This window comes from Mobula birostris, chromosome 3 (genome assembly GCF_030028105.1).
Source record: "Mobula birostris isolate sMobBir1 chromosome 3, sMobBir1.hap1, whole genome shotgun sequence".
NCBI classification, from domain to species: Eukaryota; Metazoa; Chordata; class Chondrichthyes; order Myliobatiformes; family Myliobatidae; genus Mobula; species Mobula birostris.
Genome location: NC_092372.1, coordinates 205,308,834 through 205,325,297, shown reverse-complemented (window position 1 = coordinate 205,325,297; position 16,464 = coordinate 205,308,834). Strand labels below are relative to the sequence as shown.

General features: G+C 39.8%; 1 protein-coding gene across 4 annotated transcripts in view; it reads left to right on the top strand.

The window, feature by feature from the left end:
* zmynd11 (zinc finger, MYND-type containing 11) overlaps positions 1-16,464 on the top strand; it is a 150,119-nt gene that overhangs the window by 59,408 nt on the left and 74,247 nt on the right. For 3 of the 4 annotated variants that reach the window (XM_072254015.1, XM_072254016.1, XM_072254014.1), the window contains one exon: positions 12,690-12,849. In XM_072254015.1, the coding sequence (XP_072110116.1) occupies positions 12,690-12,849 (160 nt within the window). Of the gene's footprint in view, positions 1-12,689; positions 12,850-13,132; positions 13,184-16,464 lie in introns of those variants that run through there. The other variant, XM_072254017.1, reaches the window with a different exon arrangement.

The following is a 16,464-nucleotide window of genomic DNA, read 5'->3' as shown; positions in this document are numbered from 1 at the left end:
CAACTCTTAATTACTGTGATATTTGCATTCTAGGCACTCTGGTATCTTAAATACCAATATAGGCATATTAACATTATTTAAGTCTTGCGTATTTCCTACAAAAATATCCAAATTTGCATTCTATATATTTGACAGCCATTTTAAAGCTGCAGGGGATTGGAGGGGTATGGACAAAAAGTGGAGGCAAAATGTTAAAATCAAGATTGGATCAGTTGTGATCTTATTAAGTGGTACTGCAGACTTGAGGGTCCAATTGGCATTGTCCTGCTCCTGTTTCTTAAGAACTTACTGTAATTCAGATTTACAAATTAAATCATTACATTACTCACAGCAAACTCTGTATTGCTGGGTGATGTATGCCTTCAGTGTTACCAGATTCTTGATGGCTTGCCTTTAATATTTTATTGAAATTTAGTGTAAAATGAGAAGATTGTCATGCTGTGCTTTGTTTTTATGTATGATAACATCTCAAAGCACTTCAGCCTTTGAATTATTGCTCACATTCAGTTGGAGTTATGTATATAACTGCAAGGTGTTTTTTTGAATCAATGCACTTCAAAAAACAAGTGAGTATATAAACAGTTATTTTTGGTAATGATAGTTGAAGGAGCAATATTGGTCAGTGACCAATTCTCGAATTTTCTCTTAAATACCTTTGAATCCTCTATTTATTTCGTCTAGCATTTCTGGCTGTTCCTCGAACTACTAACATGCGATCATAAATAAGGAGAATCAAGGGGTATGGCGATTAGTGCTGGAAAATGGTGCTTGAGATACTAAATGATAAAATAGACTCGGTGCCAAATGGCCTACCTCTCATTTGAGTTCCTTGTGTTCTTAGCAGCTCAAAGTATTCCATAGGAATGTAGATGAAAAGATAGTGTGCAAATTATAGCAGAAAATTAGTTGTGGATGAGCAGGTCATTTTTTTTTTCTATTTGTAAGTATGTATTCTGATGCCGCAAAACTTATAACTTCGCAACAAACTTATTTTGTGTCTGTCTTTGAGACCCTTTCACAACAAGCTGGGGTCTGATCAGCCCCGGCTGGGTCACCTGGAGGAGGTTGTATGATGTTGAAAGACCCGAGACACCCGATGATTCCAGGAACATCACTGAAGATGTGTCCAGAAGCATCAATAGATGTATGTACACAGCTGACTACTTCAGCAACTTCACCTTCCATTGTCCCTATAAGATATAATGTGGAGAAGTATAGTGATGAATCTTCATAGGAAAAATAAACACCATTAATTTAATTTATAACTTTTCAGAGAGTTTGCATCAGACAGACCTGAGATGTGCAGTTCTTTGAAGTAACTGTAATTGTTTTTAGTAGGCCACTGGCTATAATAAAACCAAATGTGCTGATTTGGATTCAATGCCAGCTGATGTCCTTGTAAGCTTAGTATTGATGACTAAAGGTAGATGTCTCGGGACAGTGACCTGAGAATAAGGTGATCCACAAGGAGAATACTTTTTTTTTTCTCCTTGTGCCTAAGGTGCTTGAGTTGCAATGTTCCACGTCATAGCTTCTAGGTACACCTAGTGGCAGTGATCTGGAACATAGTGCCTGAAGGAATGGTCAACAGTGGCTAAATATGAAAGGAAATTTTTTTTTCAGGGCAGTAAGTGAGTAGGTATTGATGGGATGAAGTGTGAGAAGCAATATATTGTAATTTATTGCATTGCTGCCTTTAAGACCAAAAGACATGATGCTGTATTCATCATTGATAGATATTTTAAGTATGGCAAAAGGGCATGATACTGATCCATGGAAGACTTGGCTTACTGCAGAAATCTGAAATCTGAAATAAGCAAATTCTAGGAATTTTCTGCCCAGTTAGAGATAACATAATGCTCCAATTATTAGCCACCCATCAGTTAGTCCTCTTCATGTAGCAAGTTTTAATCTGTTTCCTGTTCTATTGGAGATGGTTCGCTTGAGAATTTCAAACACATGGCCTGCATGCTTCGCAGTCCTTGAACTTTTGCTTATGTGATTAAAACAACTGGAAAATTGTACAGATAAGGCAATCAAATGAGGCAATGTGAATAGTACACCTGCAACCATTACCGGAGACTTATTGAAGTTTTGAATTTGTTACTGATGGAATCTATGATGCATTGCCACTTTGAAATGATTTCCATCTTGTTGCCTTTATAAATAAACACTTAAAAATTATTTGTTAACAATTGCACTATTTAAAGTGAATGCAATGCGCACATTAGGTGAACTTCACTCATTATTAAATGAATTTTATTGTATGTCCTAGAATATTGCATGGACTCCTAAATGCCTTTTGTGTTTCAAGAGTAGTTGATGCTTCAATGTTGTATGCTATTTTTGGATTAGATTTCTGCATTTCTCCTGTCATATTTGTGCAAGTGTTATCAATGACTTGTTGTATTGAATTGTCTCCTATTTCATAAGAAAATGCAACTTTTTTTGAGTTGTGTACAATATTGACAAATTCTGGTCCTCTATCTGTATTTGTTCTTTTAACATTGTTGTATTCTGACTTTGGAAGTTGACAGCTGAATGTACAGTGGTACCAGAAACTTTTTGTGTGAACCCTTTAGTATTTTCTCTTATTTCTGCTTAAATATGACCTAAAATGTGATCAGATCGTCACATGCCCTAAAACTAGCTAGAGATCCCAATTAAATAACACAAAAACATATTTATTGAGAAAAATGATCTAATATTACATGTATTTGTTGGAAAAAGTGTGTGAACCTTTGCTTTCAGTAACTGGTGTGACCCCCTTGTACAGCAGTAACTTCAACCAAACATTTCAGTAACTGATGTCCTGTGCATCAGCTTGTAGGAATTTTAAGCCATTCCTCCTTACAAAACTGCTTCAAACTCTGGGATGTTGGTGGGCATCCTTGTATGAACTGCTTGCTTCAGGTCCTTCCACAACAGTTCTATAGGATTAAGGTCAGGACTTTAACTCTTTTGTTCCAAAATGTGAGATTTCTCATGCTTTAACCAGTCTTTGGTAGATTGACTTGTATGTTTGGGGTTGTTTGTCTTGTTGCATGACCAACTTTCTCTTGAGCTTCAGTTTATGGATTGATGCCCTGACAATTTCCTGTAGAATTTGCTGGTACAATTCAGAATTCATCGTTCCATCAATTCCGTCCCAGTCCCAAGGCAGCAAAGCAGGCCCGAACCATGACAATGCCACCGCCATATTTCACAGATGGGATGAGGTTCTTGTGCTGTGTTTGCTTTTCACAAAAATAACACTTCTCATTTAAGCCATAAAGTTCTATTTTGGATTCATCAGTTCACAGAACATATTTCTAATAGCCTTCTGGCTTATTCACCTGGTCTTTAGCAAACTTTAGACTGGCAGCAATGTTCTTCTGTACAATGTTGTTGTTCTTAGAAATTACTATAATGATTTCTTCAAATAGAACTGCTGTTTCCAGATATTCTAAGTATTAAATGCAAGTTCAACCTCCAGTTTTCTCCATATATCCATTTATCCTCAAATCTGGAATGGCGATAACTGCAGGTGTTTGGGCAGTTTCCATCATTTTCATTAGATGGTGGGTCGTGATGTGATGAGTTGGGAATCTAAGTTACATATGTTCTCAATTTCCTTTTAGTACTTTTCCCCTTAGGAGGCTAAAAGTGCTTTCAGAGCCTATTGAGCTGAACAGTAATCCCTCTGAACTGGCTTTTATTGTGCCCGTATTCTTGTATCCATAATCGTTTACCCTTATTTTTCGATAACCAAAAAATGGCTCTATTTTGAGTGAGACAGCAAATTCTTGACTTTCTGTATGTATTCCCAAGAATGAATTCTACTTTTCTTGTATTGTCAGATGATTTGTGTTCTGTAGCTTCCCATTACTTTTAAGCAATCTAGTTCTCAAGTTTTTGTGCAATCATTTCTGTTGTTTCCATTACAATCAATTCTTCAAAGGGCAGTTTCTCACTTTATCCTAATTTTATTTAGACAGCCAAAAATGTTTCCTTAAATATGAGAAAGTAAAAATGTAAAAGTGGGTAGGAAAGCAAGTTGTGCAGAGGACTGTGTGGTTTTATTTACTGATTGAGATACAATGTGGAATAGACCCTTGCTGCCCTTCAAGCCATGCCGCCCAGCAACCCCCAATTTAATCCTAGCCTAATGACGGGACAATTTACAATGACAAATTAACCTACCAAATTAATCTCTGGACTATGGGAAGAAACCCACACAGGATGTTGCAAGAGTAATTGGACTGTGATTTGGTAAATAGAATATAATGTGTGAATTATATTGCTATCAAGTGGCAATTGCTTAACAACTGTTCGTTACACTCTTAGTCCAAATGTGAACAATAGAAATGAAATCCAGATGTGAAATGCAAGTAGTCATCATTGACATCAAGGTGGTGTTGGATTAAGTATGATATCAAAGAGTCCTAGCTCAACTGATGAAGATGGGAATTTGGGGAAGGGGTTGGTGGGGTTTGAAATCTAATAAGGAGTTGGTGCAGGAGGGAGGGCTTCATGTTTCTGGACAATTGGGCCTTGTTCCAGGGAAAATGGGACCTGTTCCGACGGGGCAGGTTGCACCTGAACTGGAGGGGGACTAACATCCTTGTGGGAAGGTTTGCTAGTGCTGCTCTGGGGAGTTTATACTAGATTTGCAGGGGGAGGGGAACCAGAGTGTTAGTGTAGATAGTGAGGTGGAGGAAGATAAAGGTCATGCGAGAACTGGTATAGTGCATGGAGTAAAGCCAGATCTAAAATATAAAGAGGCTTTGATGAAAGAGAAACAGAATAAAGGGTGTAAAGGTAGTCAGGTAGAAGGGCTAAAGTGTGTGTACTTCAATGCAAGAAGCATCAGGAACAAAGGTGATGAACTGAGAACTTGGATACATACATAGAATTATGATGTAGTGGCCATTACAGAGACTTGGCTGGCACCAGGGCAGGAATGGATTCTCAATATTCCTGGATTTCAGTGCTTTAAAAGGGATAGAGAGGGGGGAGAAAGGGGAGGAGGGGTGGCATTACTGGTCAGGGATACTATTACAGCTACAGAAAGGATGGGTAATGTAGCAGGATCCTCCTTTGAGTCAGTATGGGTGGAAGTCAGGAACAGGAAGAGAGCAGTTACTCTATTGGGAGTATTCTATAGGCCCCCTGGTAGCAGCAGAGATGCCGAGGAGCAGATTGGGAGGCAGATTTTGGAAAGGTGCAAAAATAACAGGGTTGTTGTCATGGGTGACTTTAACTTCCCTAATATTGATTGGCACCTGATTAGTTCCAAGCATTTAGATGGGGCAGAGTTTGTTAAGTGTGTCCAGGACGGATTCCTGTCACAGTATGTTGACAGGCCGACTCAGGGTAATGCCATACTAGATCTAGTATTAGGTAGTGAACCGGGTCAGGTCACAGATCTCTCAATGGGTGAGCATCTGGGGGACAGTGACCACTGCTCTCTGGCCTTTAACATTATCATGGAAAAGGGTAGAATCAGAGAGGATAGGAAAATTTTTAATTGGGGGAGGGCAAATTATGAGGCTATAAGGCTAGAACTTGCAGATGTGAATGGGGATGAAATTTTTGCAGGGAAATGTACTATGGACATGTGGTCGATGTTTAGAGATCTCTTGCAGGATATTGGAGATAAATTTGTCCTGGTGAGGAAGATAAAGAATGGTAGGGTGAAGGAACCATGGGTGACAAGTGAGGTGGAGAATCTAGTTAGGTGGAAGAAGGCAGCATACATGAGGTTTAGGGAGCAAGGATCAGATGGGTCTATTGAGAAATATAGGGTAGCAAGAAAGGAGCTTAAGAAGGGGCTGAGGAGAGCAAGAAAGGGACATGAGAAGGCTTTGGCGAGTAGGGTAAAGGAAAACCCCAAGGCATTCTTCAATTATGTGAAGAGCAAAAGAATGACAGGAGTGAAGATAGGACCAATTAGAGATAAAGGTGGGAAGATGTGCCTGGAGGCTGTGGAAATGAGCGAGGTCCTCAATGAATACTTCTCTTTGGTATTCACCAATGAGAGGGAACTTGATGATGGTGAGGACAATATGAGTGAGGTTGATGTTCTGGAGCATGTTGATATTAAGAGAGAGGAGGTAAAAACATAGAAAATAGGTGCAGGAGTAGGCCATTTGGCCCTTCGAGCCTACACTGCCATTCAGTATGATCATGGCTGATCATCCAACTCAGAACCCTGTATTGGATGTTGGAGGTATTGGAGATGTTAAAATACATTAAGACGGATAAGTCCCAGGGGCCTGACGGAATATTCCCCAGGCTGCTCCACGAGGCGAGGGAAGAGATTGCTGAGCCTCTGGCTAGGATCTTTATGTCCTGGTTGTCCATGGGAATGGTACCGGAGGATTGGAGGGAGGTGAATATTGTCCCCTTGTTCAAAAAAGGTAGTAGGGATAGTCCGGGTAATTATAGACCAGTGAGCCTTACGTCTGTGCTGGGAAAGCTGTTGGAAAAGATCTTGGAGATGGGATCTATGGGCATTTAGAGAATCATGGTCTGATCAGGGACAGTCAGCCTGGCTTTGTGAAGGGCAGATCGTGTCTAACAAGCCTGATAGAGTTCTTTGAGGAGGTGACCAGGCATATAGATAAGGGTAGTGCAGTGGATTTGATCTACATGGATTTTAGTAAGGCGTTTGACAAGGTTCAACACGGTAGGCTTATTCAGAAAGTCAGAAGGCATGGGATCCAGGGAAGTTTGGCCAGGTGGATTCAGAATTGGCTTGCCTGCAGAAAACAGAGGGTCGTGATGGAGGGAGTACATTCGGATTGGAGGGTGTGACTAGTGGTGTCTCACAAGGATCGGTTCTGGGACCTCTACTTTTCGTGATTTTGACGTTGGCAAGTTTGCAGAGGACACAAAGTTGGTGGTGTTGTGGATAGTGTAGAGGATTGTTGCAGATTGCAGAGAGACATTGATAAGATGCAGAAGTGGGCTGAGAAGTAGCAGATGGAGTTCAACCCAGAAAAGTGTGAAGTGGTACACTTTGGAAGGACAAACTCCAAGGCAGAGTACAAAGTAAATGGCAGGATACTTGGTATTGTGGAGGAGCAGAGGGATCTGGGGGTACGTGTACACAGATCCCTGAAAGTTGCCTCCACAGGTAGATAGGGTAGTGAAGAAAGCTTATGGAGTGTTAGCTTTCATAAGTCGAGGGATAGAGTTTGAGTCGCGGGGTAATGATGCAGCTCTGTAAAACTCTGGTTAGGCCACACTTGGAGTACTGTGTCCAGTTCTGGTCGCCTCACTTATAGGAAGGATGTGGAAGCATTAGAAAGGGTACAGAGGATGCTGCCTGGTTTAGAGAGTACTTCTCTGATAACAAAGCAGTGAACATCCCAATTCTGCCAGGCCTGGGCTGATAGATTGTGGTGCCACGCAATGACAACATCCAACAAGGGAAAATCCAGTTATCACTGTATGACTTAAATGGCATTAACTTTGTTAAATCCTCCACTATCGACATCCTTGAGGTTACTAATTACCAGAAATTGAACGGGCTAGCCATAAACACAATGTGGCTACAACGACAGATCAGAGGCTAGGAATCTTACAATGAGTAATTCATTTAAAAACTCTCAAGTCTATCCACCATCTAAAAGTCTTAATTCAGGAATTTGATGCCGTGAAGTTGCACTCGTGGAATATTGTCCACGTCTACAATGCTCAAGAACCTCAGCACCATACAGGACATAGAAGTGTACTTGATAGACACCCCTTCCACCATTTACTCAACTACTGGTGCCCCGTAGCAGCAGTTTGTACCATATGCAGAATGCACTCATTAGACAGCACCACCTTAAACCCATGACCTTTACTAGCTAGGAGGACAAGAGTTGCAAGAGCAGAGGAACATCATGGTCTGAAAGTTGTATGCCATCCTGACTTGGAAAATATATTGCCGTTCCTTTACTGTTGCTGGGCCAGAATCCTTGTCCTCTCCATAACCGCATTGTGGGTAAGAAAATGCTTTGAGAGATTGGTCATGACTAGAATTAACTCCTGCCCAAGTTAGGCCTTGGATCTGCTGCAATTCACCTGCTGCCACAATAGGTTTACTCAAACCTAATCTCTCTGACTCACCACTCTGTTTCTGAGCACCTAGACAAAAGCAAAACATATGTCAAGCTGCTGTTTATCAATTTCAGCTTGACATGCAACAATATCATCCTCTCAATATTAATCTTTGGCCTTGTAATCCTGGGCCTCCATACCTCCCTTGGCAACTAGATCCTTGATTACTTCATTGGTCACCACAGTCGGTGGGAATTGATGATGTCACTAAAGACCTACAAATTTCTATAGATCTCTGGTGGAGAGCATTCTAATTGGTTGTTTCATAGCCTTGTATGTGGGCTCCAGTGCACAGGATTGTAAAAGGCTGCAAAGGGTTGTAAACTCGGTCAACTCCATGAGTTCAACCCACTCCACAACTAAAGACCTCTTCAAAATGCAGTACCTCAGAGGTGGTGTCCATCAATGAGGACCTTCACCATCTGGGATATGCCGCCTTTTTGGTATTACCAGGGAGGAGGTACAAGAGCTTGAAAACCTACAACCAGAGTTTCAGAAATAACCTCTCCCCTCTACCATCTGACTTATGAATGATCCATGAACACTACCTCTATTATCCATTTTTTTCATGCTCTATTGGACTGGAGTGGTTCAAGATGACAGCTTACCATTGCCTGCTGGAATACCATGGTGTTCATGTTCAGGAATACCATGGGGTTGAGGGATGATGTAAGATGCAGAAGCTCACTATTTTAAAAAGAATGCAGAGCTGTGAGATGTTGAGGAATGTGAATATTCTAACATGATTTGATGATGAATACGCAAGCAAAGTAATTTGGAAAAACTAACAGAAATTGAGAATAACTAAATATACAAAATTATGAAGGTCATCTTTCATTTACAAAGAGCATTGTTGAGAACACATCTGGAGCACAGTGTACAATATTAATCATCTTTTTAACAGTTCAGTGTTCATTAAAAACCTATTGTCTTATTAAGAAAGTTGGGCTGACTACCCTTTTATCCACAGGAGTTTAGAAGATTGGGAGGAGACTGGGTTGAAACAAGAATGTGAAGACATTCCTGTACCTAGTATCACTTTATGTACATACAATCAATGTATATAAGCTATCTTGTATTTGTTGTTTTTTTTTTATTATTCTGTTCTTAATGTGCTGCATTGCGTCTGAAGTAACAATTATATTGTTCTTATGTACTGGAAACAACATTAAGCAATCTTGAATCTTCTCTACATGGTGAATATGGAGAGGTTATTTTCTCATGAAAAATCTAGTTCTAGGGGTCATGTTTCAACAAGGGGCAACTTAAAGTAGTTGAGGCAATATTTTCCCCTCTAATTTTAAGTCAAATTTTTAAGGTAGAGGAAGTTGGGTGTGAAAGATTGCTGCAGGTAAGAGGGAATGTGCGTTTGGGACCATGTTCTTATGAAATTATGGAAGATGTCAGGGATTGAGTCTTAAGGGAATGTGCTACCACAAGGCACATTGTTGTAATGAATTCATCTGTATGAATGGTATACCAGATAAGTTTTTCACTGTCCTTTGGTATGTGATAAAATTATTTATTTGTTTTTGTTACTAGAAACATAGAAAACCTACAGCACAATACAGGCCCTTTAGCCCACAAGGTTGTGCGGAACATGTTCCTACCTTAGAAATTACTAGACTTCCCCATAGCCCTCTATTTTTCTAACCTCCATGTACCTATCAAAAAGTCTCTTAAAAGACCCTATCGTATCCGCCTCCACCACCGTTGCTGGCAGCCTATTCCACGCACTCACCACTCTCTGTGTAAAATACTTACCCCTGATATCTCCTCTGTACCTACTCCCCAGCACCTTAAACCTGTGTCCTCTTGTGGCAACCATTTCAGCCCTGGGAAAAAGCCTCTTTGACTATCCACACGATCAATACCTCTCATCTTATACACCTCTATCAGGTCACCTCTCATCCTCCATCGCTCCAAGAAGAAAAGGCTGAGTTCACTCAACCTGTTTCATAAGGCATGCTCCCCAATACAGGCAGCATCCTTGTAAATCTCCTCTGCACCCTTTCTATGGCTTCCACATCCTTCCTGTAGTGAGGTGACCAGAACTGAGCACAGTACTCCAAGTGTGGTCTAACCGGGGTCCTATATAGCTGCAACATTACCTCTCAGCTCCTAAGTTCAATTCCACGATTAATGAAGGCCAATACACCGTACTCCGCCTTAACCACAGCGTCAACTTGTGCAGCTTCCTTGACCGTCCTATGGACTTAGACCCCAAGATCCCTCTGATCCTCCACACTACCAAGAGTCTACCATTAATACTATATATTCTGCCATCATATTTGACATACCGAAATGAACCACTTCGCACTTATCTGGGTTGAACTCCATCTGTCACTTCTCAGCCCAGTTTTGCATCCTGTCAATGTCCCGCTGTAACCTCTGACAGCCCTCCACACTATCCACAACACCTCCAACCTTTGTGTCATCAGCAAACTTACTAACCCATTCCTCCACTTTCTCATCCAGGTCATTTATAAAAATCACGAAGAGTAGGGGTCCCAGAACAGATCCCTGAGGCACACCACTGGTCACCGGCCTCCATGCAGAATATGACCTGTCCTTAACCATTGTTTGCCTTCTATGGGCAAGCCAGTTCTGGATCCACAAAGCAATGTCCCCTTGGATCCCATGCCTCTTTACTTTCTCAATAAGCCTTGAATAGGGTACCTTATCAAATGCCTTGCTGAAATCCATATACTTGTATTGACATGCTTTTATATTGACTTTATTAATACACCCTATTGACTTTCACTTAAATTTTCACCAAATAATCTATTAATAAGGTTTCCAGGGAAGTACCATCAGTCCTTCCACTTCACACTATTAAAAAGAAGCTTCTTTATGTAATACCTTGGAATCCCAAAGTATGTTTATGACAAAGATGTACTTTGAAGTTATTTGTATATAGAAGGAAACAGTGGCTAACTTGAGAGAAGCACCATAAATCTTGGTGATATTGGTGGAAATTGGTATTTATCACCGTGATATGTAAGAAGGCAATCCTTAAGTTTGAATTGAGAGTGCTTACATCAATGTAGTATTATTTTTAATGCCCCAGTGCCAATATTTTGCTCAAGTCAATGTAGAGGGCCTGGATGCTATGATCTTTTTATTCAAAATACTGAGTAAAATTTTAGCAAAAAAAATAAGCATTCTGTATAAGTTTAAAAGCTGAAATGGTTTACTTGATGTAATACTGATGTTCAGTTATATAAGTACCACATGCTGCACATTTAAGTAGTGTATGCCAGTTACTGTTGCTATTGCAAGAAGCTCCAATAATCCTGGTCCAGCATCTGATTCAATCATTAGTCAGGAATGTTAACCAGGGGTTCAGACTGCAAGCAGGATGTGCAGCCATGATCTGGGAGCCAGTCTGTGCTGGGGTGCAGCCAGAACCTGGGGACCGGTATGTGCTGGGGTGCAGCCATGATCTGGGGGCCAGTCTGTGCTGGGGTGCAGCCAGAACCTGGGGACCGGTATGTGCTGGGGTGCAGCCATGATCTGGGGGCCAGTCTGTGCTGGGGTGCAGCCAGAACCTGGGGACCGGTATGTGCTGGGTGTGCAGAAAGGTAGATAGGTTACAACTGGAGCCAGGACCAGGAGCGCTTGTATACTTACCACTCCCTTTAAACTCAGCGGTTCACAGGTAAACTTAGTTACTTTAAATGTTACTTCTATTAATATTCAAAATCATCATTAAATGAAATAGGTGTGCTTGAATATTAAAGTCTGGAAAATCTCTGCTAATAGATTTTCAATTCAAAGCAACTGCAGTAAAACAGTCTAGCACAAAGTCTCATGAGTGCTGAATTGAAGTCTTACTGTAGGTGGTTCAAATTTTCATCTTTATATAAGCCCACTAACTCTTGAGAAATGTATTCCAAGTTCAAGCAACTGATTCTATGATTAATTGTTGCGGCAGTATTATGACAGTACTAATTACAGTCATTGAGGGGAAAATAGAAGCAATTAATTATATTGTTTAATATTGAAATTTGTAAATCAACTAAACTATAATTAGAGCTCTGGAAATCTTTCTTTGGTATGCAGTTTGCTGATGTATATATTTGCTATGCTGCAACTTCAAGAATAAGACAGAAAACTGAAAAATTACAATCAGAAAAAGCTGATTTCTTTAAGAGCACTGTTCCCTGTAAGTTGCATGGATATGCGGTTGCACAGTAGCTGAAATGCTACCATGCAGCTGGAATAAAAACAGACAAGAAAACATTTACAAAATGTGAAAGATTTGCTTGTATTGTATTTCATTATACCCTTCAATTAATAAACTGAAAAGTTTTTTCAGTTTTCATTTTAAATATTTATGGTATGCCTATGACAAAATTAAAGTCCCTGCTTCAGGCTGTGTGTATATGTGTGTGTGTGTGTGTGTGTGTGTATATTTATTTATTTTTTAAAAAATTCTTGCTCAGAGCAATGGTTGTTCTGTGCACCTGTATTTAAAAATAAATTGAGGAGAAGTTGGCTAAAAGATTTATAATTCTAAATTTTTCTTTTTGGGCAACACTCCGCTTTGATTTAACAGTGATTGATTATGGTGGTCTTTGTGGTTTCTCCAATAGGTTTATGTCTCGCCTTCACAGTATGCATCCAAAGGACGCCAATCGACAGTTAGGTCTCGCGGTAAAAGATGGCCTGATTGTTGAAACATTGACTGTGGGCTGTAAGGGTTCAAAGGCAGGCATCGAACAGGAAGGATATTGGCTACCTGGAGATGAGATTGTAAGCATTATTGTTATCTGGCATTGGCCACTTCTGTTCAGAGTGCCTTCGTAGAAGCTGAAAAGAATTATATAACAAGAAAAAGAACACAGTTGCCTGCAAGGATGTAAAATCATTGTTAAAGAAAGTAAAGCTGCATTATATTACAGTGTAATCGTGATTTTTAACAATCCTCTTGGAGGAACATGATTTAAGAAACAGTGATCTGATGTAAAATGAACAAGAACAATAACACGGAGAAATGGTTCTGAATGTTTACTTAGACTGTGCCTACTCTCTTTAGGTCATCTGAAGTGCATCATCCTGTGCAGTCGTATGTGATTTTACAACCCAAGTAAGCCTGCAAGATTGGTCACTAGTGCTGTAGGCACATCCTTGTAAACTCGCTGTTTTCAGTGTTCAAGACAACTTCTATAATACTTCTATAATCATGCAATCAATGACTATTTAGGAAAATTGGGCTAAATTTATTTAATCAAATAAAAGAATTTGTGTTTTATAAATACCTTAATGGTGTTTTTAAAAATACATTTTTGCAGAAACATTTCTTGTAGTATACTGCAGCTTTCAGTATTATGTAACTGCTGTTCATTTGTTTCCAAATAAGTAGTTGTTTGGCGCTCTTAAGGCCTAAAAATTGCAAGTCATTTTGCAATGTCTTTCCAAGTAAGTTTTGTTGGCTTTCAGCTTTAAAACAAAATAATATGGAAAAGACCATAAAGTCCATGATAATAATGTTTATTGCCATTAGTTACAGGGAGCTGATGATAATCAATTTTCCATAATGGGTAACTCCTGCCAGACAAATTTAGCTACAGAGCTTTTAAAAAAACTGCAAGTCAAGTTGATGCAGTTCAGACTAGCCGTCAATACTAATCGTTTAATTATTAAAGGTGAAACCAAATAGAATTTTTCTTTTGCATAGTGTTTTCTAAAACTAACATTGTGTTAAATATTGAGAGATGTTTGGAATGAATAATTACAAATTACTATATGAGCTACTAACAAATAGTTTCTGGCACTGGCTATAAATATCTGCTTAGTATATGGCTTTAAGTTTAAATTTAACTTTCTTCCAGCACTCAAGCTTTAAAAATTCATGTAAATCAGTGTCTTTCACAAGAATCAAAGGGTAGGCAAATGTCTTGAATGCAAGTTGCTTTGTGGATAAGACTGATTGTGCTGAGGGTGATGGACTTGATCGTAAATATTTTTAACCAGTTTTAGTCTGCTGATGTGTTTTGCATTCTAGCAAAATAAAATTTTAAATTGTAGAATACTAATTACTATATTAGATAAGAAATGTTCTTTCCTCTTAATGTTTGCTCAGTTGAAGCTTGGATTTTGAGGTCCTTAGAGTCATAGAGTTGTGTAGCACAGAAACAGAACTTTCAACTCAATTTGTTCAGGCCGACCAGGTTACCTACCTGAGCTAATCTAAGCTACTTGCATTTGTGTGTGCTTGGTCCATAACTGTCTAAGCCTTTCCATGTACCCTCAAGTGTTTTTAAACAGTGCGATTGTACTAATTTCTGCCACTTCCTCTGGCAGCTCATGCTGGAGAGCTATCACCCTCTGGGGGAAGATAAATTGCCCCTTAGGAACTCGCGAGTCAATAAATTAACCATCATTTTATAAACTTCCGTTCAATTACCCTTCAGCCTCCTTTGCTCCAGTGGAAACAGTCCAAGCTTATCAAATCTCATTCTAGAAGCATCTTTGTGAATAATTTTTTACACCCTTATTCAAATTACTTCTGCAGCATAGCAATCAGCCTCGCTAACATCTTGAAAAACTGTAACAAGATTGCTCAGCTTTTGTATATGCCCTGACCAATGAAGGCAGGTGTACCATATGCCACCTTCTAACTCAGTTGACAATTTCAGGAATTATGTACTTATGGAAAAGAGAGACCAGGAGGTACAATATTCCCCTGGGCCTTGCCATTCACTGTGTATGGCCGGCCCTCGTTTAACTTTCCAGAATGCATCATTTTGCACTTATCTGCTTCCTTTGCTCACCTTCTCAGTTGAGCTAGATCCAGTTGTAACCTTAGCTTCCTTCACTGTCCACTAAAGCATCAATTTTGGTAGCCTCCGCAAACTGATAATTATGTCACCTGCATTCTTATCTAATTCTCAACCCTGTGACACAGCTGGGGGGAAAAAAAGAACCCTCCATTACTACTTGAGACTACTTCCACCAAAGCCCATTTTGTATTAAGTTGTCTAGATTGCCCTGGATTCCATGTGATCTAACTTTCCAACCCAGCCAATCATGTGGCATGTTGCCCCCGCCTCTCCTCTCCCCCCCCCCCCGATTTCTTCAACTGTACTCCTAAATAATTGCCTGTAATTTGTGCTTTTTCCTGACTGAAGCCTAGTCAGTCAGGGGTCCCTAATCTCCCTAATCCTACCAACCTTGCCCTTCACTCCAATAGGAACATGTTGGCCTTGAACTCTTCCCTGTCTTTAAAAGCCTCATACTTGGCTGATGCCACTTTACCTGTTGACAGCCTCGCTCAATTAGCCCTTTGTTATTCCTTTTGAACATTGTTTTTGCCAAGTGTTTACAGAGATTGATCTGACTGTGCTCTAATCACAAGTGATACAAACCAGCTTCGTGAGATAGTTGTATGCTGCTACAATTTTGCACTACAACTATGGCTTGGATTCATTGGCAGAGTTATAACATTGAAGAACACTGTTGGATCCACTTGGTCCATAGGAGCTAAAATTGAGCTATTTAGATTAGAACATGGCCCTTTTGGTTCTGGTACTTCAAATTCTTACCCAGCCATTAGCTGAGGGTTTCTACCCCGACTCTTTCAGGCAGCAAGCTCAAGGCCCAAACTACTTTGTCTCGGTCCCCATTGTTTTATACATCTGTTAAATTTTCCTTTTGGAGTCCTTTATTTTAAAATAACTAACTTTATCTTGGCCATCTCTGTAATTCTACATCCCTGAAACATTCTTGAGAATCTTCTCTGCTTCTCCTGTGGTGCCATATCTTCCTGTAGTGGGGGGACCAGAGATCTGTTACTGTAGCTGGGGCTTACCTAATGCTCTGTATAGTTTAGGAATTGGTTCCTATTCTCTGTTCACTGCCTATTATAATCACTAGTACTTAGCAAACATCTGATATGCCGCTCTCATTGGCTACTTCCCTTTCCTGCTGCATCCAGGGACCTGTGGGAGATGTGTTCCAGTATTTCTGCTTCCTGGATTAAAAATCCTTCCATGTGTGATATTTGTCAAAATGCTTCATTAATATCAGAACAGACTACAGAAATATAAAATTGTGCCTTCATTAAACTAGCCACCTTAAAATTGTCTTTGTTTGCCATGAACCTTTTGGGAACATGTAAAATTAAAACTGGCTGTACAGCTGTTCAGATCGATGTCATTTGGAAGCCAGTGAGCAAATTTTACACTGGTCAACAGAGGAAAATGACTGATGCGTACTGTTGACATTTTTCTCATTTTAAAAAGCTAAAAAAAAAACCTGCTGATTCTAAATTTTGAAATGAAAGCAAAACATGCAAGAATTCCTAACCGGATCAAGCAGCTTTTTCTTGGCTATTTGTGGCCTAGATATACAAGTGGATTTTAACAT